At 39.6% G+C, this 26,682-nt stretch overlaps 1 protein-coding gene across 3 annotated transcripts in view; it reads left to right on the top strand.

Moving 5' to 3' along the window:
- The window catches only part of FAM135B (family with sequence similarity 135 member B), a 205,910-nt gene that overhangs the window by 73,184 nt on the left and 106,044 nt on the right, over positions 1-26,682 (top strand). For all 3 annotated transcript variants that reach the window (XM_058037054.1, XM_058036972.1, XM_058036880.1), the window contains exon 3: positions 18,901-18,980. In XM_058037054.1, the coding sequence (XP_057893037.1) occupies positions 18,901-18,980 (80 nt within the window). The remainder of the gene's footprint in view (positions 1-18,900; positions 18,981-26,682) is intronic.

Genomic DNA, 26,682 nt, shown 5'->3' with positions numbered 1-26,682 from the left:
ATGTTTTACCCTCTGTCTCCCCAGTGAATTGATGGCAGAAGCCCCATAAATTCTTACAGCCATTGTGTCTTTAAGGGCAGCATTGAAAATTGAGCTCCTCCAGGATGTGACACACTTGTTGAACTGCACAGAGTGACATCAAGACTTAAGGCATAGAGCATTGCATACTGCTGAAAAAAGCCAATTTTATTAGAACAGAACCCAATGTTATTAGCAAACCACATTGCTCAGCTAAAATCACATATTAGTGATAATCAAGTCAACCTGTTTTGTGCTGTAAGCTAAAAGGTGAACAACTGGAGACCATCATCCTGATGATAAATCACTAAAACAATGTTTACTTCATGGGCTAAAACTGAATGCAGAAAGAAGTTGTAGAGCTTCTGTGTTGTTTCTGTGCTGAGGAAGACTTTGGTCATACTCATCCTAGAGTCAGGGAATTGTTCATGCTGGAAGGGAACTTCTGTGATCTTCAACTCAATACCTGCTTAAAGCAGGAATTATTGAATTCCAACCCAGTTACTCAAGGCCATGTCCAGTCTCATCTTGAAAACTTCTAAGGACAGAGATTCCCCAGACTCTGCACAGCAAATTTCAGAGCTTGAGTATAATCAAAGGATTTTACTTTCTCCCTTGCAAGGACCAATGTGATAACAAATTCCAAATACAGGTAACTTCAGCTGCCTCTATTAGCTGTTGTTTGCAGTGTGCTTTGGAGAGGAAAAGTGCCAGAAGAAATAAAAACACGACAATCACCCTCACACGAAAACTTGGAGAATGAATTCTCATTCCCTAAAAAATTGCACTCAAAGAACACAGTGGGTTTTTTGAAGCATTTCATAGTTATATTATTACCAGACCTTCTCATTCACTCATGTCTGACACTCTCTGTTGTTAAGAATAATTGCCCTGACACAGGCTGTGCTGATGCCATGTTCCTGGCTTGTTCTAGTTAAGATCAGTGCTTTAAAACTGTGTCACTTCACTTGTTCTTAAGTAATAAAATGTTGCAGCACATACACATAAATCCTTTCACAAGCCTGAGGGTTTAGGCTTCCTTACACAGCTTACACTGCTGAGAGCTAAGTGATTCCCAGCAGCAGACATGGGCCCATCTGTAACTCTCTGAGCTAGGAACTCTAGTCAACATCTCAGGTATAGTTTTGTGTAAATATAAATCATGTAAGGTGAGATTGAAGCTACTTTCTGACATAATTCACTCAGAAAGTCATCACGGCAACAAGGTAAATGTCACTTGAACTGTGGTGATGTTTGCTTTCTGCAGAGGAGACAGTATGTAGATGTTAAAGGGCAAAGGTTTAAGTTTTGGCCTGCCAAATGCAACATTTATGCCCCAGCTTGGGGCTTTTTGATTTTTTTTTTATGTAAGGGCTTGCAAAGAACACACTTCCATTCCACTTCTCTCTCACTGATTGACAGCAATGAATTGTTTAATAAGTTAATGGAACCTGGATTTAGTATTTTTGAAATGCATTTTTTTAACTGTTACATATCTAATTGTTTTTGGAGTTTTGGGGTACAACCTGCCATGCAGTAGCAACTGTGAGCATTCAAAGATTTATTGTAAATAGTACAAGATTTTCTTGTCAAATTGCCTCACTCCAGGAAATATGGCTTTAAAAGAAAGGGGAAGGATGGGCATATAAAACATAGACATTACCAAAGACTCAACTACAAACTCTTTAGTTAAAAACATGTACATAAACATGCACATAAATACACCAGGTGAAAAGCTTCAGTTTTTTTCATTCCCATTCTGTATGAGATTTTTATATGATACTCATCACCAACATCTGAGTAGCACTCAGAAGTGTTAGATGAAGGAAAAAGCCAACACCAGTATTTTCTCTCCCTGTTATGTCCACATTATTTCAGAGAGGAGGCACTGCCTTATGTCCAGGAGATGTGGTTTACCTCTATTTTCCTGTTCCATATTTGAAGCAATCCTGTCCCTTGGCAATCCTGTTCATACAATTCATTGCACTTTTGTAAGGTGCATTTTAATGTAACTAAAACTGAAATAAGTATCTGAATGTTGCTATTTGTTGGGATGAGTAGTGAGTTTGGGAAATTACCTGAGGTGGGCTTGAATGACCTTTTAGCTCATCAACTATTATCTACAAACATGGGAGTAATAATAATATCTCAGAATTATTATATAACTATAAAGATTGTTCTTTATAGGGTGCAATTACAAATGCTCAGATGCTGTGATAGTAGAAAATATAACTGTGTATGGGAAAGGTTTGTTCTGACTTTCATTTATCAGATATCTTTTTGTTCAGCTGAAAATATCTCAAAGTCAAATTTCATTAATATCTTATCTAATATCTTATCTATATAAGATATTAATATCTTATATCTTGTCTAATATCTATCTAATATATTATCTAATAGCTTATCTAATATCTTACCTAATATCTTATCATTTATCATTTATCTTTGTGTTCAGCTGAAAATATCCCAAAGTCTAATTTTCAGAATGGAAAACTGCATACAATCTCTTGATCAGATTCTTTTAAGATGGCTTATGCTGTCAACTCAAAATAATTCTTCTTTTTTAGACACGTAATCTTTTAGAGTTTCCTTCATGTATTAACTGGTTTTGGAACTATTTAAACCTATGGATGTAATTAAGCTATATGGTGTATATGCTGCAGACAGGGTGCACTCAAGATGCAATGACAAACCCAGTTGTCCTTTGTCCTTCATTAATGGAGTTCAGTATATTGTGTGTCTGGATGGGAAGATCTCTTTTAGCACTTTAATTACTTAATGTGCTTGCTGCAACAAAAGTACATTAACAAACACTAATCAATTTCTTCCATCAATCCACGTCCACTTTGTTACAGTGGAACATTAATTCATTTGTGGGGATAACATCTGCCAATAAAAGGTATTACAAATAAAATGCAACTGAAAAATGAACTGTTGTTTAGTAATCTCTTGTTCCTGTTTGGCTATGCATGATAAATCTTTATAAGGATGTCTGGCAAAAAATGAGAAGTCAGTTTAAAATGTGATTGTTTGAAGTGTTGTCTGCAACCAAAACCCACCACAAATACTGAGAAAGCTGTGGATTTTTAATTTATTTTGCAATTTTTTGTTGACCTGCTTAAAGTAATCTCTTTGGTTTAGCTATTTCCAGGACCCACATGTCCTCCTCACCAGATAAACTCTGTGAAGCAGTGGAAAGAGACAAGTTGATGCAATAGACCCACTAGAGCTTGAGGAAAGGACAGGGCGAGAAGATTCTCAGAGAGGAACAGCCCTGGGTAGCTCAATCACTTAAAAGTTTATAAAGAAAATTTAAAATCATAAAATGGTTTGGGACTTTCAAGCTCATCTTTTTGCAACTGCCCTGCACAGGGACACCTTCCACTAGACCAGGTTGCTCGAATCCTGGACTTGGACACTTCCAGGGATGGGGCATCCACAGCTTCTCTGGGCAACCTGTGCCAGGGCTTCACCACCCTCTAAGTGAATAATTTCTTCATAATACCTAATCTAAACCTCTCCTCTTTAGTTTAAAGTCTCATATCCTGTCACTATCTGCTGGTGTGTAAAATCCCTCACTCTCTCATAAGCCCCCTTTAGGTTCTGAAGGCTGCAAAGAGATCTCCTGGAGCCTTGTCTTCTCAAGGCTGAACAATTTCTATTCTATCATATTGCCAGTAAAACAACATTAAAATTTCCTCCTATTCTCAGGTCCTAATGCTTCCCTCATTGGAAGCAGTGCTGGATTATTCTTGATGTGCTGCTCTCCTTCAGGACTCTGCAGAACTTAGATGATGGTCAAGCCTGTTAGGATGGTCCAATCCCAAGATAAGCCTGGTGGCAGATAATATCCTTTATTTTTAAAGATTGTTTCCTAGCCAAATCAGCAAGGTACAAAATCCACTGAGTTCAGGCACTGAAAAATTAAGGATAGTAGAGAAACTGTTAAAGGGAGCCAGTGAGATTTTCATTCTCTAAGGTGGATGGCAAATCCATAAATGACCTGGATGGACGGATTGACTGAACCCTCACTGTGTTGGCTGAGGAATTCAAGGTGATGGTGAGGTGGAGATGTCAGGAGGGACCTGGACAGGCTGGAACAGCAGGCAACAGCAACTGTGTGAAGTTTGGCAGGGTCCTAGCCCTGGGATGACATAACCAAAGACCTGACCTCTGAGGAATGACAGGAGATCTCTTCTGACTGAAGGTTTCATCTCCCTGGAGAGGAGAAGGCTCAGGGGGGATCTCCTCACAGCGTCTCAATTAGTATTCCAGGGTAACTGTGAAGAGGACACACTGTCTCTTTATGAGGAGCCACATGGAGAAGACAAAGGGCAATTTACACCAGAAAAGGTTTCATCCCTGAGAAGAAAGAATTTTTTTCAGAGAGAATAATCATTCACTGGAACAACCTCAGGGGTTGGGTCATTGTAGAGTCCCCATCTCTGGAGGTTTTCTAGATGTGACTGGTCTAGAAAAGGCTGCTGGATGATCTCCTGGCTTCCACTCCCATGAAAGGCTGAACTGGATTATCTTTTGAGGTCACTTCCATTCTAGGCTATTCTATGACTCTGTGACTCTATGGAGAGAGTTTTTCCATGGATCCTGGTAGAAGATAAGTGTGGGTTTCACTTCTGGCTGTTTTGGAAATAAGCTCCCCTCATACCAAGAGCAGATTTGCAAACATCTTGGAGGCTTTACTGCTGCAAAGATAAGTGGCTGCAAACTCTTGGTGTTTCCAGAGTTTGGTGGCAGCTCAGGTGGATACATCATCATTTGTCTCTGCTGCTGTGTTGTTCAGTATTGCTCTGATTCTATTTTTGCCTCTGTGAATAATTTCTTCTGGGACAAAATTTCTGAAACACAAGGTTTTGTGAATTCTTGTACTATTAATATTAATATTTTTGGGATTAGCTCAAGATGAGATCAGAGCTTGAGAAGAGGGGACAGATTCATGGTACAATTGGGAATGAAAACTCTTTTCACCTCTCTGTATAGATTTTCTGTAAAGGACTGAGGAGTCATATTGACAAAAAAACATTGTGAAGAGATTTCAGTGTAGTTGTTAGTGCTGAATCCATTCTGCAGAAAATGGGATTTCCGTCTCTAGAGCTGTCAGGCTTGTGCCAGCACTGAGTGTGCTTTTAGAAGAGAGTATTCATCCTCGGTAGAGGGGGAAGTGTCCCTTCAATGCTGCCAGCACTTCAATGACAAACATGGGTGAATTGGTAAAATCCCACATTTAGCAATGAGTTTTGTTTGAGTGAGTGGGTAGATATAGAGATGACCCATTTCTTGAGAAAGGTTAGGAAAGGAAATGTGATGCAGATATATTATCACAAATCTGTTTCTTGAAGCTATTTTTTTGGAAAATAAAATCTGGAGGGTTCCTGTGCAGGAACTGGAAGCAGGGACAGCAGGGAGGGGCTCTGTGGGGAAAGGAGGAGCTGGGAAGGAAAGGAGCAAGGTTGAAACTGGGAAAAAGGCAGGAAGAGCAGTCAGGAATCAAAGAATATGGCTGGCTCAGTCTCAAAAAAAAAAAAAAAAAAAAAAAAAAAACCACAAAAGGAGTTTATGTAGGGAAAAAGGTTTATTTTTGTTTGTCAGCCTACTCTGCCTTTAAATATAAACAAATTATTTTACCCAAACCATGTCTGTTTTCCCTGTGATAGTAAGTGCTCTATCTTCATCTTGAGTCAAGAACATTTTTTTGTTTTCATTTCTCTTGCTGTTCTTTTGAGGCAGGGGAGTGAGGAAGTGGCAGCTGACCCAGGCCAAGCCAGAGCACCCAGGTCCATCTCCAGGTGTGCATTCCCTGACCAAAGCTGAGTGATGGTGGAAATCCTGTGCTTTTCCTGCATCTCTAACTGTCACTTCAGCTGTAACATCTCCCAATTTATACTGATCAAATTATCTCTATATGGTTTTATTTTTTCTAACAAGGCTGCAATCTCTCTTTTGTCACTCCTGCTTCCTCTTCTGCCTCCAACAGTTCCTTCAGCACTTAATCAGAGCTGCCTTCTGTAGGTAACCATGCTTTGTATCATCCAATTTAAACTGCAAGCAGACATCTGAATCTGGTTATTGTACTGTTGCTGTTGTAATCTTTCTTCATTTTCTTTTAATTCTCTTAACACTTTCTTAATTCTTTGTAGTTGTTGTTCCAACCAGCTTACAGTCTCTAAGACCTCATTACTTCTATTCTCCAGTTCTTCCATCTGTGCTACCAGTTTTCCTATTTCTTTTTCAGAGGCTGTAAATTCTTAATGGTTTTGTTCCTTTGCTAATAAAAACTTATTATATTCATCAATTCTTTATTTTATTTCTGCTTGCAAAAATTCTACCTCATATTCTGTAAGCATTCTAAAAGTCTTTGATGTTACTCCTAAGTTTTAACTGTTCTTCCTATTCCTTAATTTCTTGCACCCCATTAAATTTTCCTTTTAAAAGCTAGTTTTTTCATCAATTGCCACTGTTTTTCAAGGACTGAAATTTGCTTTCTCAGACATACAGGCTCCAATAATTATTTAGCCAAGTCCTGGTTTCTGTGCAGTTGTTTTCCATGTTCTACATCCCGTTTTATCATTTGAGAGGATAATCTCAAATTGTCCTTTCCTCCCTGACACTAAAGCTCTAATTTGTCCTTCACTAAACATTCTACTTCTAGTCCTAGAAAATAATTATAGCAGGAGCAGAGGTATTACAGTTTTGTGGCACATCACTTTCTTTTCTTATGGAGTTGTACAGGCTGTGTGAAATATCAAAAATTATGTTTTGTACAAACATGTAATTTTTGCTCCTTATTCTATTCTGACACTGAAAAGTGTCCACATTTCCTAGTTGTTCTTTGAGTGGTTTTTTTTCTGATTTTGTACTGATTTTTTCTGATTCTGTACTGATTTTTTCAGATTCTGATTTCTGATTCTGGGGTTTTTAGTCTCAGAATAGGAAATGCTGTTTGTTTGTTTGTTTTTCAGTTTCATTATTTGTACATGTATGACACAGACACATCAGTCTCTGTTTACATCTCACAGGGGTTGCCCTCATAAATAAATCTGTCTGTCTGAATTAAGAACTTAATTTTGAGAAGAAATGGACCATTGCAATCCCTTTCTCTTTAATGGGAGGACATTGAGTTGTAATGAGTTCTAGGAATCAGGATCCAAAAGAGAGCAGGATCAAATTCCTCTCTGAAACTCACATGAGACATCTTAGAAAATGGCTGTTGATGTTCAAGGAGTGTCTGGATGATGCTCTCAGTCATGTGGATTAGTTTTAGTTAGTCCTATGAAAGACTTGGATTCAATGATTGCTTGAACCCAGTGATGGGTCCCTTCCAGCTTGAGATTTTTTATTATTCTTGTGAGTTGAATGAAAAAACAAACTCCCCTCATAACAAATAAAGCTGCCTTTCAGCAGAAACCACTGAAGCAAAATTTCTGTTTTCTCATCTTAAGAATTGAGTTGGACACAATAGAAATGCTGAATTTTGTATTTCTCTTTGCTGTGGTACTGATTAGCCACCCCTGGGCTCAGTTGCATAGAGTTCTGCATTCATTCCCTTGGGAATGTGCTGTGTGCTCTTGCCAGATGCTCCCACCTTGCTGATGCACCTGAGCAGAGCCCAGGCCTGACGTGCTGGGTCAGTGCTGGAAGGAGAGCCTGGGACCCCAAATTGCTTTGGGACAGAGGTGCCAGTGAGTGTGAATTCCCTTGGGCTCCAGCAAATGTCAGGTCTTGGTGGAGGCTCTTTCCAATTGCAGTAAGGTAATGCAGCTCCTCTTTTTGCTGGAGACTGAAATTGAGTCCAGTGATGTCAGATCAATACCAGAGCACTGTCTGTCTGGGATCAAGGACCTGGAGACCATCCTGCAATTGTGAGAGTTGCAGGCATAGCCATGAGACAAAACGGGTCTGAGACCACACAACTTCACCTATCTGCACGGCTTTGTTCCACCGCAGCAAGTGGCCAGCCTGGTGTTTGAGCTGGCCAATTTAGTGACAGCAGAATTTAGGGATCTGCTGGATGAGCTAAGTAAAGAGACTTGTCCTAGGATCGTGATTCATGGTGTGCCAGGTCACACTGCATCTCCACTGTGCTCACTTCCCTAAACCTGCTTCTTTTGGAATCTACTTCAGGGTCAGTGGCTAGAAGATACTCAGATTTTTTATTCATTTGGGTTTAGAAAATTATCAGGCTGTGAATAAAGTGAAAGTCTCTCCTTGGTCTGCTGGATTAGACATTTTATCCCCAGTAGTTTGCATCTTTGTTTCAAGGTCACTTTGGCTTTCAAATTTCTGGGAAGTTCTGAGATGTGAAAAACAATTGTACAAGTTTTAAAGAAACAGCTTCTGAGAAGTCATTTCATGCCTATCATTTTCATTTTTCTCCTGTTTCCAGGAGTGGGATACAAAACAAAATGCAGTGTAAATAACCCCATCTCCAAACCTGTTTATCCATTTCACTCCACAAGCACAGAAGCACTTTAGAAATCTCATGAGACATGATATTTGCCTTATTCAACTAAAAAAAATATATGTAATATAAGGGTTGACTTCATCTTCAGGAATATTCTGCTAATTTTATATATATTAAATAATTTTTAGAATCTCTTGATTGCACCCAGAACAGGTGAGGGTTAGTTCTCTCTCTCATACAATCAGAATGTTTTTCCAGGTGCTTCAGTTAGAAAAGCACAAAATCTCTCATCTTTAGCTCTTCATATAATATAAGAACAGATTGGAAAAGGTTACTACTTGAATGTGAGACTAAATTAAATTATGTTCTCAAGGTTTCCTATTGCTTTTGAGACAAGAATATAAGTGCTCCTATCCTTATTGGAGTCCTAATTTTTCTGCCCTTTCCTTTCACTGCCTTTCTTTTCCAACACTAAAGCACATTTCTATCGTTTTACTCTTTATTCACCATTCTACTGCCCACTCCTCTTCACCCCTACCTTGCTAAGATGACTGAAAGGGAAGTAAAGGGCAAATTGCTTTAAAAGGATGAATATGGGACTAAATAAAAGACAGCATTGTTACCTTGATGAGAATAAAAGGGCAAGAGCCCCTGACGTGAGCATAAAAGGAGATGTAAAGAGAGCTGGTTGGTGTAATTGTCAGAGAGCTGCGGGGTTTCATGGGCTGGAGATTTTATGGCTTGTGGAATTGCAAGTTTCTGCAGAGGAGAGATGATCTGATGAAACTACAAGAAGCTGGATGCATAAAAACAATCAAGGTTGTGGCTTATCTGGCTCCAAATGAATCCTTGCCTGAAAAGCATCAAGTGCCAAGTGTAGGCTCTCCTTCAGTGATGCACTGAAATACTTTAGTGGCTCTTCTGCCAGAAGTTGGGTAGATTTTTCTAATTATGCCCAGAGCACTGTGTTCTTGAGAACTTCCAGCCCTAAATCCTGGACTTAGGACATAAATATCCATCTTTGATCCAGGGATATGCTGAGCATCTTCTGAGGATATTGAGAGCCCATGTGTACTGCTTGCTTGGATGAGAAGGAATCACACCAAGCACCTCTCAAGTTTGCAGAACTAGGCAGCATCTGGTTTTAAAACAGCATTTTCTATCATAATAGAAATAAGAAAAAATAAAAAAAAGGTTGTCATACCTTTGCAATAGAACAATTTCACCTTAACTGCATGATGCAGACTCTTGGTAGGTGAAAAGTTTGCTTTCATGGACCCACTTTATCTTTTACTGAGAGACCAGTTTGTTACTGCACTTCAAGGAGGGTATGGATCACTCTCCCCACACGATTAATTTTAGATCTACCTTTATGAAAATCTAAAGAGCTTGAGAATAATACTGGGATGAGAGTTGTAGAAACTTGATGTGATAAATGGTTGTGGAGCCTGATTTGGAGCACTGCAGCTGTGTTTGACTGACCTGCCCTGGCACAGCAGCAGCTCTGGGCATCACAGAGGGAACTGCCAGACAGAGCTGTCACTGTGTGTGCAACACTGAGGGTTGGAAAAGCCTTCCTCTCCTACCTCTAATAGCCTCCAAAGTGAGTGTAAGATTCCCTGGGCTGTCTGAAGTGTTCTTCCTATTTCCAGAAAGGTGAGAATAAAATGCTAATAGTGGTGATGACTTCTGTGAGCATCCACCTCCTGCCTGCTGCTAACTCCTGTGTCCCACACTCCTTTTTTTCGGGCTATTCTAGAGCCTGCCAAAAGCCTGAGGTAGAGTTAGGTCAGAAAAGCTTCTTGAAATAATATTTAATTGAGAAATGTCTGGATTTTTTAGATATGTCTGAAATATTTTGTGGGTATATTGTAGGGCTTCCTCATGCATATTGTACTTGCATATATAACAATGTGGTAATTTTGCTGATATGCTCCTCAGTCTGATTTATCTCTGATTCCAATCTTAGGTGTAAAATTATCACCTTTTTCCTTGCTCATTTGTTTGAATAGCCAAAGAACCCACCAAAATATTGACATACAAAATTGGGATGGATTTACACAGTACACTTCTGTATGACTCATGCACTTTAGAAATCCACCAAATATTATTGACTCAGTTAGATATGTAACCTTAAACATTATCACCCCAAACAAGGAAAATTTTACATTGTTTTATGCAAACTTACAGAATTTTTGTGGCTATACCTCTGACCTGTTTCACTAAAGGGAAAAGAGAAACAATGGTCTGCTTGCCTTCCTTGCCCTGGTGTTCTCCCTATAATTCCACAATGGGTATTGCTTTTAAGTTGTTTTTTTCTGGGAATCAGCCTGGTGGTTGCAGATGTTTACTCTGTCCTGCATAAGCTTCTGGAATATCCATCAGGAAGCCTCAGATGGTAACACACTTGGCAATCCTCTGCTGGGGATCATCAGCACAGGACAGAAAGGTCTCTTAATGTTGTTAGAGAGAGAATGAGGATTTTTACATCTGAAGACCTGGAGTTCAAAGCCCATCAAGTTAAGCCTTGCAATGAGATTTTGAGCTCTCCTCTATTGCTGTTTTCATGAAGACATCCATCTTTTTCCTTGCCTGTCAGACTTTTAGGCTTTTTCTCTCTGACTCCCAAAACAGTGTGCTGCAGTCCTTGGCTCCCTGGAAGCAGTAATTCAATGGAGAAGATTAGTTGATATCCAGGGGTTCCTGGAGGACACCTCCAACGCTGGTCTGAGGAGCAGCTGGAGCTCCAGACTGACTCATGAGGCTCAGACACAGCTCGTTTGTTTGCTGGATGTATCAGCTTAAGGATTGTTTATTTAAATGCAGCCTAACCTGGGATGAGTTTTTCAGCCTTGGAGCTGTTCAGGTATAATTCAAGCAGGTGGAACTTGAACTTGTCTGGCTCCTGTGACATTGCTACTGAGCCAAAGGTTTTATTTCCGTGCTGCAGGGATGATCAGGGAGGAGCAGTCTGATCTGCCAGTGCTCCTGATGGGACTGATCTACTTTGGTGGTATGAGGCATCAATATTATCTTACAAATTGCTTCTCTCGAACCAGTCAACCCTTCTTAACCTGAGTTTTACAGTGTCATTACAAGCCAATCACAGGGGAAGACAAGTAGAAGATCAGAGCTGAGATATTCTGGTATTAATGTGAGATGAGGAAGGAAAGGGAAGGATGGAGTCCAGAGCATCAATAACAGGGCTGGTACCACCCAGCTCTCTGTTGGTTTTGATGTAAATCCTCTAGAATTAGGAACTGCCCTGTGCTATGGTTAGATCACTAGGGATGACGTGATGAGTTATCTGTAGCAAAACCATTTTTTACCCTAAAATTAGGAGAGGAGGTCTGAGCACCTCAGTGTCATGAGACTGAGAGGTGTCAGCAGCTCTGTCCTGTGCAGGGGGAGGCAAGGGCAGGGACTGTGACCCAGCACATCTGTCAGTGCAGGGATTTTCACCCAGCACATCTGTCAGTGCAGCCAGGCTCCTGAGGGAGGCTGCAGAGCCAGGAGAGAGGAGAGTCAGTGCAGGTCAGCAGGGCTTAATGTGTGCCCAGCCACAGGAAAACAAAGGAGCCACTTGAATTGTTTAATTTTAAAGATTAGAAATTCACAAATAGCCAGTGAGGGTGAGGATGGCAAATTCATTGCTACTAGGATGACCCATGCAGTCTATCTTGCATGAGAGAAGGGACTTGGTGTAGTACGCGCTGCCTGCATAAATGAAATGGTACTGCAAATAAAAAGGATCCATGTCTTATAAATAATTTGGAAATTTACTGAACTTCCCCTAAAACCAAATTGGCTTTTTCATTCCTGCTTCTGGAAGAAGCTCTTTTGATTTTTTTTTTACAGTTTTGCTCCTTTGCCAGCTGCAGTTTTTACGTCTAAACTGGATTTATTCATGGAGAGTTTATATGTGTTTGTTCTTGTGCCAATGTTGTACTTTCTTGTACCTCAGTCTTCTTTCTTCCTGATTATTTTCCTCCCAGTATATTTATAGATGGAGAGGGGATTTGATTGCTCTGTTTTGCTGAATTAAGTGTACCAAGTTCCTTTAGTTCTTAAAATCAGCTTGCAGTTTCCTGATCTTTCCTTCACAGTGCCTGTACCACATTATCTGGCAATTTTCCATGCTCTCCCTACTTTACTGAAGTCTAAATAAGTTTTTCTGCACTGTTCTTCCATTTAAAAAAGGAAAAAAAAAAAACAAAAACAAAACCAAAAACCAACCACAAACCAGATGTTTACTCAAAAAGAGGTACTGCTTAGCCTAACTCTAATGAGTCAGACTCAGCCTAATTGAAGTAAAACAGGAATTGGCTGCAGTTTCTCATTTATTCCCTAATTATTATTTTCCTTAAATCTACTGTAAAGCCTTATGCATTTCTGGGACCACACTCAGGGAGCCAAGTGGTGTCCATTCCACTCCCCTTGCAAAGTGTCTGTTCAGCTTCTGCTCTTTGCCAGCCCTTCTGTAACTTTATAGATTTATTGTATTTGTTGTAAGTCTGTATTACCAAGTGTCCAATTCACTTGCCACTTCTACCAAGGCTCTCTAAGAAAAATAGCTTGTTATTTTTGGAGGCAATATCTCATTTATCATTACTGTCAGCTCCATATCACTATCAGGCAGTGCTTTCCTACACATTTGTGGAGGAGGACCTCCTGTAAATATTTTGGTGGCCTTTGCAATGTCTCCCTCAGTCTGATTCTCCAGTTTTAAGTATAGATTTTGATCTCCACATCATGTTCTGTTCTTTGTAATTTTTATGGTCATGCTTCACCTGACTTTGGAGAGGGTTGCTCAGCTGGGAAGAGATTAAGTTGTCTGTAGGATTTCTCCCCAAGCCTGAAATTCAGAGAGAGCCTTTTACACTGAGGGAGGAGCCACGTCCCTGGAATTGCCCCTTCCCAAGCAGCATCCCACCCTCAGGGCTCTGCTGCTGCAGGCTCCACACAGTGAATGTTCCTCTCAGGTGAGAACAGATTATGCAGACTCTAGCAGAGCTGAGGAGACAAAACTGATCCCTCTTTATCTTGAGGGGATTGGAAGAGTCTGGTGAGCATGACCAGACTCTGAGGCTACTCCTTGATAAGAATATTTAGAGCCAGCTGGAGATGGTTCACTTTGTTTTGAGGAAAACAAGGCCCACTGTATGTGTGTGGTGTATACACAGGTGTACCTGTTGATTGTTAGCATGATTTATGTCATTTATAGCTCAGAGTACCTCACTGGAACTGATGAGTGGTCTTAGTACCCCAAAAAACCCATTTTCCTGTTAGAATCACAAAGGTTTTGGGTTGGAAGGGACCTTCAAGATCATCTTGTTTCAACCCCTTGCCAGGGCATAAACATCTTCCACTATCTCAGGTTGCTCAGGACCACATCCAACCTGGCCTTGAACATTTCAAGGGATGGGGCATCCACAGCTTCTCTGGGCAACCTGTGCCAGGGCCTCACCACCCTCTGAGTAAAGAATTTCTTCCTAATATCTAACTGAAATGTATTCTGTTCAAGTTTGAAGCCATTCCTCCTTGTCCTGTCCCTTAGCAGGGACTGGGGACAGTACTCAGTCCCTCAAGAGTGTGGGTTTTTTGTAAGCACTGAAAAAGTGTTTTATTTATGCTCAAAATAACATGGCTTCATTTTATATGTTGGTCTCAGCATCACTCAGACTGGTACAACAAGAGGTGTAGCACAGTGGGATGGGGAAGTGGAGACATATCTCTGTTTGCTGCTGGAGAAATTGTGTGGGACTCTGCATCTTCCAGTGTATTTTATAGCATATTTGATTTCCTGTGTTTTGATCAGGACACCCCTCCTCACAGTGCACAAGCTATTATGAGTAACATCCAACCTCTCAGTGTAAGAGCAAGAACCTTCATATTTTTGGTTTTGCTTGGTTATAAAGTCATTGTTTGGCAATTCTTCCCTGCTTACAAAGGCTTAGAGAAAGCTCTGTGGAGGAATGGATAATGTTTGCCTGTATAATGATTTAAATATTGATATGTGGCTTAAAAACAGGAAAAAAACCCAACCCAACAGCCAGCAAGAACACAACAGGTACTGGGGTTTATTACATTTCCTGTATGGAGATTGCTTATTTTAATTGGACAATAAGCATTCTTGTGAATGCCTCAAATAAGGATGTCCTATCTTTATATACTGCTTGTGATATTTATCTCTGTTATTTAGCTCCTCCGGAACTGTTACCGTCTTAAATGAAACTCTCACTAAAAATATTTTCAGGAAAATTATTGTTTGGTTTTTTTAAAGAATAAAATGATAAGTTGTGAGCACTAATATTTCTCTGTGATTTGTAATTCAATCTACCAGTTTGAGCCTTTAACATTTTCACTGCCATGTGTGGCTTTTACTATGAATATCCCTGAGATGTTGGGGGGATCTGAGGTGCTGTACATCTCTGTCCTCTGCCTTTAATCCAGCTGAGCACCTTGAGGTACAAATCTTTGCAATGCACCCATACACACAACTGAACCAACAAAAAGGACATTTAGAAGCCTCTTATGTCTTCTGACTAGAAGACCATTCTTCAAAGTCTTTCATTAGAAATATGTAATATTTCTAATTCCATGATGATTTATACCAGAACTCCTTTATGCCAATGTGTTATGAAGGCCAGACTTTTTGGCATTAGTTGTCAAATAATGTACAATAAATAATTTATTAATAATTGTTTATTGTGTTTCTTTTTATTAAGAACTAAAACATGCCTGGTCACCTAAATAATATGAGTTACACTCTTGGCAATCCTCAATAGTGCAGAACTTGCTAGTCTCTGAATTCTCTTTATATCTGGACCTTCAGTCTCAGAGTCTGATTTTAGTCTGAGAGTTCCTTAGGTTTCTGTGAATTTGCTATGTATTTTTTACTTTGACCAGTTCAGTTTGGTGGGCACACAGGAAGACAGCTACTTGTGACCCCTACAACATCTCTGCCATCCAAATGAATTTACCAGAATTTAGGGGATGAATAGGGAAAGGTTTGAATTAGATGAAGACCTATTTCTTTTATGTCCTTGCACCTAGGTCCATTACCGCGCCTGAGTGGGTCGCAGCTGGTGATAGAGAGACGGTGAATCTTGTATCTTGATCAGAAGGCTTGATTTATTAAGATAATATATATAATACATTATTACTATACTAATAGAATATAGAGAGAGGTTTGCAGAGCTGCTAGCTAAGCTAAGAATAGATAGAAAAGAAACCCAAACAAAGTTGTGTCCAGGGACTCAGTCCCCTAGCTTGCACTGGTGATTGGCCCTTAATTATAAACATAGGAAATGAACCAATCAAGGTGTCCCTGTTGCATTCCACAGCAGCTGATAATAATTGTTTACCTTCTCTTCGGAGGCCTCTGGCCTCTCGAAGACGCAGAAATCCGAAAGAAAGGATTTCTGTGGAGAAATGTCTGCGACATCGGTCCATTTGGCAAAGGACATAATGAATGTTGGAACTAACCTTGCTATGAAGTCACCAGTAGTTAAGTATCTTCATGTGGTTTTGATGTACAAGGCAGAGTTGCCTGGGCAATGAGGAAACAAATGTCTGCCCAGCATCCTCCAGGAGCTGAATGTCTCTAAGTCTGCTGAGAGATTTGACTGCATGGCCATCATTGCCCAGAAAGGTTTTGGATGCTGGAAGTGTTCGTGGACAGGTTGGATGGAGCTCTGAGGAACCTGCCCATGTCAAGGGGTGAATGAGATGGGCTTTAAGGTCCCTTCCAAAACCATTCCTTGATTCTATGATTCCATTATTTGAAAGTGTCACCCTAGGCACCTCTGCAGAATCTCCCCACCTTTAGGTGGCTTAATCAGAGGCACCAGGAAAGCTGTTGGAAATCAATTTCCTACTGGAAATATTTAGGGCTGTGTGGGCTGTTTCTGAACATGAGACACACAATGAAGGAAGGGTGACATTCCCATAGTGTGGCAGGAGGTACCCAGTGTGACATTCCCTGGAGGAACTGCAGCCTGTGGAAGCATCTGCACTGGAGCAGGGAATGTGTGAAGAGGAGGGAGCAGCTGAGGGTTCCCTTTATGGACTGACACAAACCCCCATTCCATCCCCTGAGCTGCTTGGGAGGAGAGGAGTCTAAAATACTGAAGCCAAGCCCTGAAGAAGGGAGTGGGCTGGAGAGAGGTTTTATTTTAATGTTTGGGTTCGTTTCTTTCTACCCAGTTGTGAATGAATTAAATTAATTTCCCAGAAGTTTAATCAATTTTGCCAGTGGCAATAACTGGTAAGCAATCTCCCTGTCTTTATCTCATCCTATTTTTCAGCCTATTTTCTCCTGCTGTTCTGTTGATGAGGGGGAGGGACAGCTCATGTGGTTGGCAATGTGGCTGTTAGCCAAGGATAACCCACCACAATTCTGAGCAGCAAAAATCTAAAAAAAAGTGGTCAGACAGTTATGGAATATTATTCTTTGGAGCTGATGTAGTAGAATGGGCACATGGTAAATCTTAAATATCTGCATATGGAGGAGTGTCCTGTTACACTAATGTGTAATATCATTTTAATACCCTCATACTGGTATTTGGAAGTTATTAGACTTTGTAAGTAGTCCACACAGAGTATTTTTGTCAGTAAAAATTTGTATTGCATAAAACCATAATGAAAATTCAAAGGGCCTTAAGGCAAGTTTTGTACTTGCTTTAGAAAAAATTAGGATCAATACCATCAATTAAAAATGTCTGCATAGTGCAAGAACAGCATAATGGAGAGAATAATCAGGTAGCTTTGATTGCTGTTATGTTTAACTAGATGCTGTGTGTATTTAAAATATGGACTGCTTTTATTTTCTTTTCTGAAAACTACCATATAAACAGAGAGTTTTCATGCCCAAGCTCTTGACTGAAACAGATAGCTAGAAATGTCAAAGGTTGTGCTGGAATTAGATCCCAGATGGGGAGAAGCTGCCAGCTGAAGCAGGTAGAGTAACATGGGCTTTCAGCTGTGAAGGACATGGAACATTTGCCTCTGGAGTGGTACTTTTTTGGTTTTGTTTTGTTTTCTCCCCATCAAACTCCTTTCTTCAGCTTTTAACCTCAGAAAGACAGATCTAGGTCATTCACTATTACACACTTTGGAAAGGTTTTATTGGTAAGTGTAGCCTGGGATGTTGTAAACAGGAGTTCACAGATAACTTGGTGTTTTCATGAAGTTACAGAATGGTTCAGGTTGGAAAAGACTTGCACTTAGAGGCTGGGACAAAAATCAGGCCAAAACTATCTGTAAACACCAATGGGTTAAAGGACTTTATAAATCAAGAGACCAAAGGAGGGAAAATCCAGAGAAAGGGAGACTTTTCTAACACCAGCATGGTGCTAGAGCTGGTTGGTGGGAGGTCTGCAAAGAGGTAGAAGTATCCTGAGGTACAATATCCTGCACAGGGTACAGTACTGAACACTGCCTTGTATTCCTAATCCATGGAAGTGGTGGTGAAGGAAGACCAGGATGAGTTTTCCCTCTGTTTAGACTGAGCTCATATTCTGGGCACTGGAACAGGCTCCCCAGGGAAGTGGTCCCAGCACCTGCCAGAGTTCAAGAAGTGTTTAGACAATTCTCTCAGACACATGGAGGGATTTTTGGGGTGTCCTGTGCAGGACCAGAAGTTGGCCTTGATGATCCTTGTGGGTCTCTTCCAATGCAGGGTAATCTATGATTCTATGTGTAATTTAGATCAGTGAAATTGCTGATGTTTTCTTTTTCTGTCTTCCTTCACCTAACGCAGGGATCCCCTATGGGATAGAAAACAACCAGAGTACAACTGGTTTAGATGTGATTAACAGAATCACAGAATGGCAGGGCCCCCAGTGGGCCATCTGATCCAACCTCCCTGCTCATGCAGGGTCACACCAGAACACAGGATTGTGTCCAGACAGTTCTGGAAAATCTCCAGTGAGGGAGACTCCACACCCTCTCTGGGCAAATGATTAATGCTAACATCTTCTTTATTAGGTAGACTCGCCATGGAACAGCAGAGTTATAACTATTATTCATAATATATGCAATAATATTCCTAGATATGAGATTAGCACTTTGGTTATCTTTCCACCAAAGTTTTTTTGTTGTTTGTTTCCCTTTTTTGGCTTTGTTTTGTATTAATTTTTGTCACTCCTTGTGTAAAATTGGGGCATTTTATCATAGAAGTTTGTCCATGTCTCCTCCTACAGGAGGCCAAGTGCTTTTCCACAATCTTTCTTCATTATTCACACATCAGGCCATTGTGTCCACTCTGCCTGTGTAAAATAGGCCCAGATTAAACCCACTTGAATTAAAGCTAAAAAGCAGAAGAAAAGATCCTGTACATGTCTGTTCTCTTGAGCCCTTTTGGGTGCAGGTGCCCAGGGTGTGCTCTCACCCTGGAATTTCAGGTTGGATCAAGAGGTCACTTCTCTAGCAGTGAATAACTTTTCATCCTTTCTCTGCAGGTATTACCAGATAAGAGCTGGACTGAAGATCCCATCCAGGATCCCCCACAGGCTGTTTGCTACCATTGCAGGACAGACAGGTAAGCAGGTCCCAGAGGAATGTGACGTGACTGCAGATGGGGTGGGATGGAGAAGGAAACTGTGTGAGGAACAGGTGAGCCTGGATTGAGATCCAAACCTCGTTTTCCCTAATGATCAGTATTGTTCATCTCTGTTTGGGTAAGGATTTGTGTCTGGTATTGGGCTTGTGTCTGTCAGAAAAGCAGAGGAAATTCTCACAATCTGATCTGAAAGCATGTCTCTTCTATATGGTTCCTTGCTGACAATTTTCCAGTTTAATATTACTTAACATCTTTAAGGTTCTCTCTATGTTTTTTTAATAAATAAAAAAAAAAGTATTGTTCCATATGGAAGTTCAATTAAAATCCAAAATTATTAGACAGGTCATATAAAACGCAAATAATTATACCAAAATCTGAGAAAATCACCTAAAAAAAAAAAAAAAAGAAATCCCAAATGCAAAAGCTGAATAAAGAAGTTTTCTTGAAAAATCAATGAATATATAAGTAATTTAGTCTGGGTTTGGAAAAACATCTTGTGAAAAATCCTCAAGGAAAAAAGTATTATTTTACAACAAATTCCACTGTAATTTGCCCTTAGCATATCCAGAATCCCCTGGAGTTCCTTAGATTTCTGGAAATATCCTCAAATTACCGCAGTTTCTGGCATAAGTAATCTTAAACTAATGAAATAACCTCTTGTGAAGACAGCTAGAACTTCACTTTCTTGGGGGCAAAAACCACTCAATAACAATCAATAAAAAAGCCAAACTACTTCTGTTCAGAATAAACTATGATTTATATTTACTTTTAAAAAAAATAATATTTTCTTCTTCCTCATACATCTGCAGCATCGAGAAAATAGTGAAGATTCTTTCACTTCTTCTGGAAACAACTCACGTAGACACAGGGGCAGGGGAGAGGCGAGGCTGGCAGTGCAGTTACAGGATTAGCACTTGACTTTCATGGTGCTAATGCAATCCAGACTGGGCTCTAATAGCTTTATAGGGCTAACATCAAGACAAGGGATATTTAAGCCATTAAGGCCTTAAACACTTTCTCCTTGGCTATCTTTGCAAGTACTTCCTAATTGATTTCATAGATCTGCAAGAGAGCATTATTTAATGGGACTGAACTTAAAGGTACACAGGCCATAATGTGGGGTTTTTTTCATGCCACTGATCTCTCTCAGTATGTGGATACCTGGAATAAGGCTAATTCAATTTCTGTGCATGTTTCAATAAGACACTCCTATTAAAATAGCATTACAGCAAAACATGGGGGATATAAAATAGTGAATAAACTCCTACCTCACCAGCAAGAATGACTATAAAATAAGTGGAATTCATGAGTTCAGTTTAAAGGAAGTATTTTTAATCTTTCCCTTATCGGGTTTGTAGGATCTGTGAAAACTGAGAATATATTTTGGAAATGATTATGTAAATTCATAAAGTAAAATCTGTGAATTTATGCAGTAATAAAATATATAAAATATGTAAGCATACAAAATAAATAGGAGGCAATATTTATCTTCCGATGCACATGGCTTTTTATTTTTATTAAATGTACAGGATTTACGATAAAACCTTGGGAACTGACAGCATTAGCAATGTTTGCCTCCCACTAGATGTTTTCAGCAGCAGAGGCAAAAACTCCCAAAGTTTACAATAATTCAGCAGAGGGAAAGCTGCAGTCTGTGTTAGGCAGTCCCTTGGTGGTGACCAACCAAATGTGAGCAGAAAGAATTCCAGAATTCCACCCATGGCACAGGACTGACAGGTTGTGCAGGAAACCTTGGTGACCCGCCACAGTTTATCATATCCTGTGTAAAATTTAGGAAGAGACTGGGCTGTGTGGCTCAGTCAAACACAGGAGAGCTGTGCTGGAGCCCCTGTGGTGTGGTCACTCACATCCTCACACTGACCATTAGCTTGTGTTGAGTCAGGGTGCATGAGCAGGAACATGCTGTGAACATAAATATATTCATAAAAATATACATTTCATTCATACTCCTAAACATTTTTAGCAAGGTTGTTTCCCTAAACACAAGACAAGACTGGTGACTAGGGATTTGCACAGAATCATGCAATCATAAAATCTGGAAAAGACCTCCAAGATCAAGCCCAGCCTTTGGGCTGAACACTGCTTTGCCCACTAAACCATACAGTGGAGTGACATTTCTGCTTTTTTCTGAACACGTCCAGGGGTGGTGACTGCACCACTTCCCCAGGGAACTTGTTCCAATGCTTATCCACTCTTTCAGGAAATAATTTTTTTCCTTATATTCAACCTGAAACTCCCCTGACTCAACTTGTGGTAATATCACAAATTGTCTGGGGGAAGAGAGAGAACCCCACCTACTTTCAGGTTGTTGCAGAGAGTGATAAGGTCTCCCCTGAGTCTTCTTTCCTCCAGACCAAACCTCTCCAGCTCCCTCATCTGCTCCTTATGTTCCAGATTACGCTCTTCTATTTTGAGCAATGAAAAGGAGAGAGAGAACAAGGCTTGTTGTGCACAAGTTGCTGTCATGCAGATTTTATACCCCCACGAAATTCAGCTTCCTGCCTTTTAATAGATACCATGACTGAAGACTGCTTTGGGCTTGTGAAGAAATTATGCTCTCTGCTCATTCATGTACAGCTCATAACAGCACAAACTCCATTGCCCTCAGCATCCCTTCTACAGGGCTGACTTAATGCAGACATAGCCTGAATTTAAACCCTAGAAATGCCTTTCTGAGTGGATTTGTGGTGCTTTGGCCTCTGGTGCTCTTCAGCAGCATGGCTTGTTAATGTCACCATGGGATGGTGTCTGCCTGCAGCAGGCAGAGGGCTGAGCCTGAGGGACCCAAGCATGAACAGCCAGAGGAGCAGGGAAGTGAAGATGCTCCTCTCAGTTATAATTTGTGTAATTAGCTCCTTGACTGAGTTCTCTTATGACCCACTAATTGTCTACCATAACATTTTAATCTGTTGTATAAATTTTGGGGCAAGGATTCATGGATGTAGTGAACATACAGTCACTCATTGATTTCCAGGCTGCAGGCACAAGTTGAAAAACTGCAGGAGCTTATCTTAAAAACTTGTATTTAAACCATCTTTTTTTGCTCATTCCTCAGAACACTGGGAGAAAGAGCAATGCTCATAAACAGTTAGGATTAGCTGTTTTATCTTGATGTTCTGCACTGTGTGAAAGAGGGGAAAATGGAGACCAGAACAGTACAGAGGAGGACAAGTTAAACATGGTATGCATGGGATAAATCTTGGCAGCATTAATGCCAACAGAGACTCAGAGGGTGAATTACAGCATTGAAAATGCCTGATAAACCCAATCTCAGAAAGAATATAAATCTCCATCTCTTCTGCAGTGTTTTGCAGTAGTCTACACACCACTTGAGTGCATTATAATTTTGAAACAGAATTATTCTTTATAAATGAAAGCTGCAATTGCTTTTTTGGTAAGTTTTCAACCCACTATGCCTCACTCCCATGTACTGCAACCAGCAATACTCATTTGCTTCCAGCTTGCCTACTTGTTTACCTTACAGGCCAGAGAAATTATTTTGCTGGGTGAACATTAAGAAAAAAAAAATCTTTTACATGGCATATAACTAAACAAATTACTCAGGACTTTGATTTGTGTCCTGATCTCCTTTTTTTCTCCACCAGGAATTACCACATTGCCAATTCTCAATACTCCAAATAGACAAATATTTTTAAAAACTTGACCTGAAAATGTAATTACAAGTAATACAAAGAATTTAAGAAAAATTATCACTGGCTATGCTAATCTTTGTTGGACTGTAGAAGTCTTCAATTTAATTTTAGTCAATTAAATTGGGTTATTGTTTGAAAGTGCAGAAAGCCAAGGACAGCCAAGGAATTAGATTCTTCCTTCATTTTTTCTCATAAAAGGCAGGGAGATAAGGTGTAATGTTTTTTCCAGACAAGTCAAGAAAAAGCAGCTGTGATTGCCATTACACATTGACTCTTTTATTGGTGATGTAAAATTGTGTACTCACAATTTTATGATTTTTCATAAAATGGAATGCCTGACTTTAGGTGACAAGAAGAAGCACAATTTCAATTGTGGCATGCAAAGAAAAAAAAAACCAAAAACCAAACCAAACCAAACCAAAAAAAAAAAAAAAAAAAAAACCAAAAAAAAAATCAAACCAACCAAAAAACAAAAAACCCAAAAAACCCCATAAAACCAGAAGAATCAGAAAAATCATGGAATCATAGAATCATTTAGGTTAGAAAAGATCTCTTGCATCCCACCATTACCCTAACACATTAAACTCCACCACCAACCCATGCCCCTAAAACAAAGAATATTGCTGTAGCCTCTGTCTGAACTATACAAGTTCATGATGATCCACACTGAATTCCTTTTCCTATAAGTTAAATTATTTAATTAAGTCTCTGGCTACCTTTCACCTAAGACATAATTTGAAAGGTTATTTGCATTTCTGATGTGTTCCATAATTAACTGTTTGTGCCTGTTTTTAAAAACAAGCAGTGATCTTAATTTCTTCATTAATGTTTGACTCTCAGAGCAATTCCCAGTGAAGGAATTCTGCTTTGATTATTAAAGAGAAACCTTTTATTGTAAATGGCTTCTTAATGCAGTCAAAACAAACAGCTGCAGTTAGTTGCTCATTAGAGCAAGGAGAAACAGCACCATGACTTGTGGAACAGTACGAAATTGCAGTCATTATTTCCAATAACTTCTTGAAAGGTAATTTCTTCCTCCATTAAGTGAAGGTAAGGTTACTGTTTTTGAAATATGAAGAAAATGGGTAGAAATTTATGCTTTAGCAAACAAATGAGTTTATTTTCAAAGCTTATTAAAAGTAATCTGAAAATAAATAGGAATTTTCTATATAAAATAAAGCATACCTGATAAATACAAACTATATCCAGAGAGGACTTCACTGTGAGAAAAGGTGTTTGGGGATGAGTTGTCTTAGAAACTTCAGTTGTGAGGCCATAAGAGATGAGCCCATCCCTGGAAGCATTCAAGACAGATTGGATGGGGCCCATGGTCCAATGGAAGCTGTCCTTGACTGTGGCATGGGAGTTGGATTGAGATGATCTTTAAGGTCCCTTCCAACCCAAATCATTCTATGATTCTATGATCAGACATTTTAGGACTTGTTAATTCACAATCTAAACAGAACTAATTCCATGACATTCCAAGAGAAAAGGAGAAAGAAACAGAGAAAAAAAAATGAAAAGGAGCAAAGAGAACATGTTTCTGACTGACCTGATACTTCTGTCTGCATGTCTCAGTCATCTTCCAGCCTTTCATAAAGGCCTCAAAGGATGGAAGCTGAAAAGTATTTTGGCTACAAGAATTTCCATTGCAGACCTTCAGCTAAGCTGGAAACCCTCAATTCCCCCCTCCAGAAGCTGGGTCAGATCACTCAGATGGAAATGGAGTAGGTCCCACAGTGTTGGAGATGCTGAACAACATCCCAACCCAAAACTGAGACCTGATCAGTGGAGAAAGCCAGACCTAGGAAGGATCTGGAAGCACCACACAGGCTACAAGTCTCTTTCCCTGTACAGTGAGTCTGAAACACAAAACTTCAGCATCAATGAAGGCCTGGTTGGAACAGAATCCAGCTGTTCACATGTAGAGAGCCAACACAGTATTTCTGATGCTTGGGGCCAAGGATGAATTTCACCTTTGGGGTAAAATTGGCCATTCAGGAGTTTCAGTCCTACCACTTCAGGGTGAACTGACCTTCACAGAGCTCTCTTCTCTTCCAGGTTCACCTACATGTTTTTAATTTCCCCACACAGTTATTCTTGCTATCTTCACTCTGATGTAAATTTCAGTCTTGGGATTCCTTTAAAATCCATCACTGTTCTAAACTTTGGTGGGTCCCACCAGTTCAGGAGGCAAATTGCATCCAGACAACAGTTGTGCTGTTTTCTGCATTGATGAAAGGCTATGTGCTATTGTAATGTCCCATACTTTACTCAGAGTTTTTTGCCACATGAATTAATATTTGGAATAAATATATGGAGTGGCAGCTACAGAGTTATATAAACACAGTGAATGAGTTTTGCTCACACAAGTTTCTAAAAAACAGAATTATTTTCAGATATGAATTCTCTAACTAAACAAGGCTCTTAAGGAACTAGCAATGAGTTTTGAAACAGAAATAAACACTACAAAAAAAAAAAAAGAAAATATTTTGTTTGTTTTAACAAAACATTAAGCATGCTTTTTTCTTCTGCTGATCCCAAGCAGTTCAGTTATTCCATTATCTCAAATTTCAGCATCTCTGAGAAATGAACCTTGGTTTATAGAACAAATCAGTGATAAGAGACTGTATTTATGTTACGATCCTTCCTACAAGGAAATTAATAGGACATTTTGCTTTTTATCATCACTGAATCTATGCACGGGCAGAGAGGTAGCTTTATATAATTCTTTCCATGAGGCTAATGCAAAATGTCAAAAGGCAAGGTTAAGATAAAGGATTCCTCTCAGAAATGTGCAGCTTTAATCAAAAGTCACACTGAGGGAGAAAACATCCTGAACTTTTTGATCAAGCAATTTAAAAATTATGGTGTCTCCTTTAGAAATAAAACATCTACATTTATTCTAAATATAAATATGCTAAACATAATATTTCAAAATTAAAACAAGTATCTTCAAACATTTAAATATGAAAATGATTATACATTGAATGAGTTCATGCCTGAAAAATGTTGTCTTTGCACTTTACAAGTAGGCTTATTTTAGCCCTGGAGGGTCTGCATGAGTGTTCCTCTGCCAAAGAATGTGCATTTTCAACCTTCAGCAACTGGGTTTTCAAACTTCCCTAAAGCTAGATTTGCAACTCAGTACATGAGGATAAATGTGTCATGTTCACCCCTGGTTTGTTGATTTCAGAGCCTAAATTTTCAGAAGTCATTACCGGTATTGGTTCAGTCTTTATTTACTTTTTTGTTCAGCCTGGAACGTGACAATTTCAATAGAAAGGTACTCGAAACTGGGATGTCAAAATGGCAAACTAAATAACAAATCACAGCTTAAAGTCTGCAATAAACTCTGATATTTCCTGTTCATTGAGTGCCAAAAAGGTGAAAAAAATGGACAGCTTGCAACAAATTATGAAAATCTTGACAATCGACTGTTACACACCAAAATATACAATTCTTTTCTGTATCACAGGAGGACAAAACCCCACAAAATGTACCCAGAATTCTATTCAGAATAGAATAACCCTGTTTTATTAACAAAGCTCCTTGGAGTCTGTCATCAGAACCAAAACCAGGGTTTGTCCTAGTAGTTCATGGAGCTGTAAATTCCTGTGAGCTTCAAGTGCCTGGAATGTTGGTGCAGCAGATTTAGTGCTTAGATTGAAGAGCAGGTATATTGTCATTCTAGAGATATGACAGATAAAACTGAAAGTTTGTCCTGCATCACTTGAAGTTAGTGTGAACTTGGAGCAGTATCAAATGTAACTGGCAGCTCTGATAACCTCAGATTTCCTTGGGGAAGGATGAATCAGAGGGACTATGAAACACTGAACAGAGGCCTAGAAAACGCTAGAAAATTCTGCACAAGATGCTCCTGTGCTGGATTTATGGTAGCTAAGAAATAGGTAAATAGCACAACTGAGTGTTTTCACAGAACCATTTAGTTTGGAGAAGACTCCTCAGATTACCTAAGTCCACCACTAAACCACGTCCCCCAAAGC

Source organism: Melospiza georgiana, chromosome 1, assembly GCF_028018845.1.
Source record: "Melospiza georgiana isolate bMelGeo1 chromosome 1, bMelGeo1.pri, whole genome shotgun sequence".
In the NCBI taxonomy this organism is placed as follows: domain Eukaryota; kingdom Metazoa; phylum Chordata; class Aves; order Passeriformes; family Passerellidae; genus Melospiza; species Melospiza georgiana.
The sequence above is the reverse complement of the archived record's forward strand: the minus strand, read 5'-3'. Positions and strand labels throughout refer to the sequence as shown.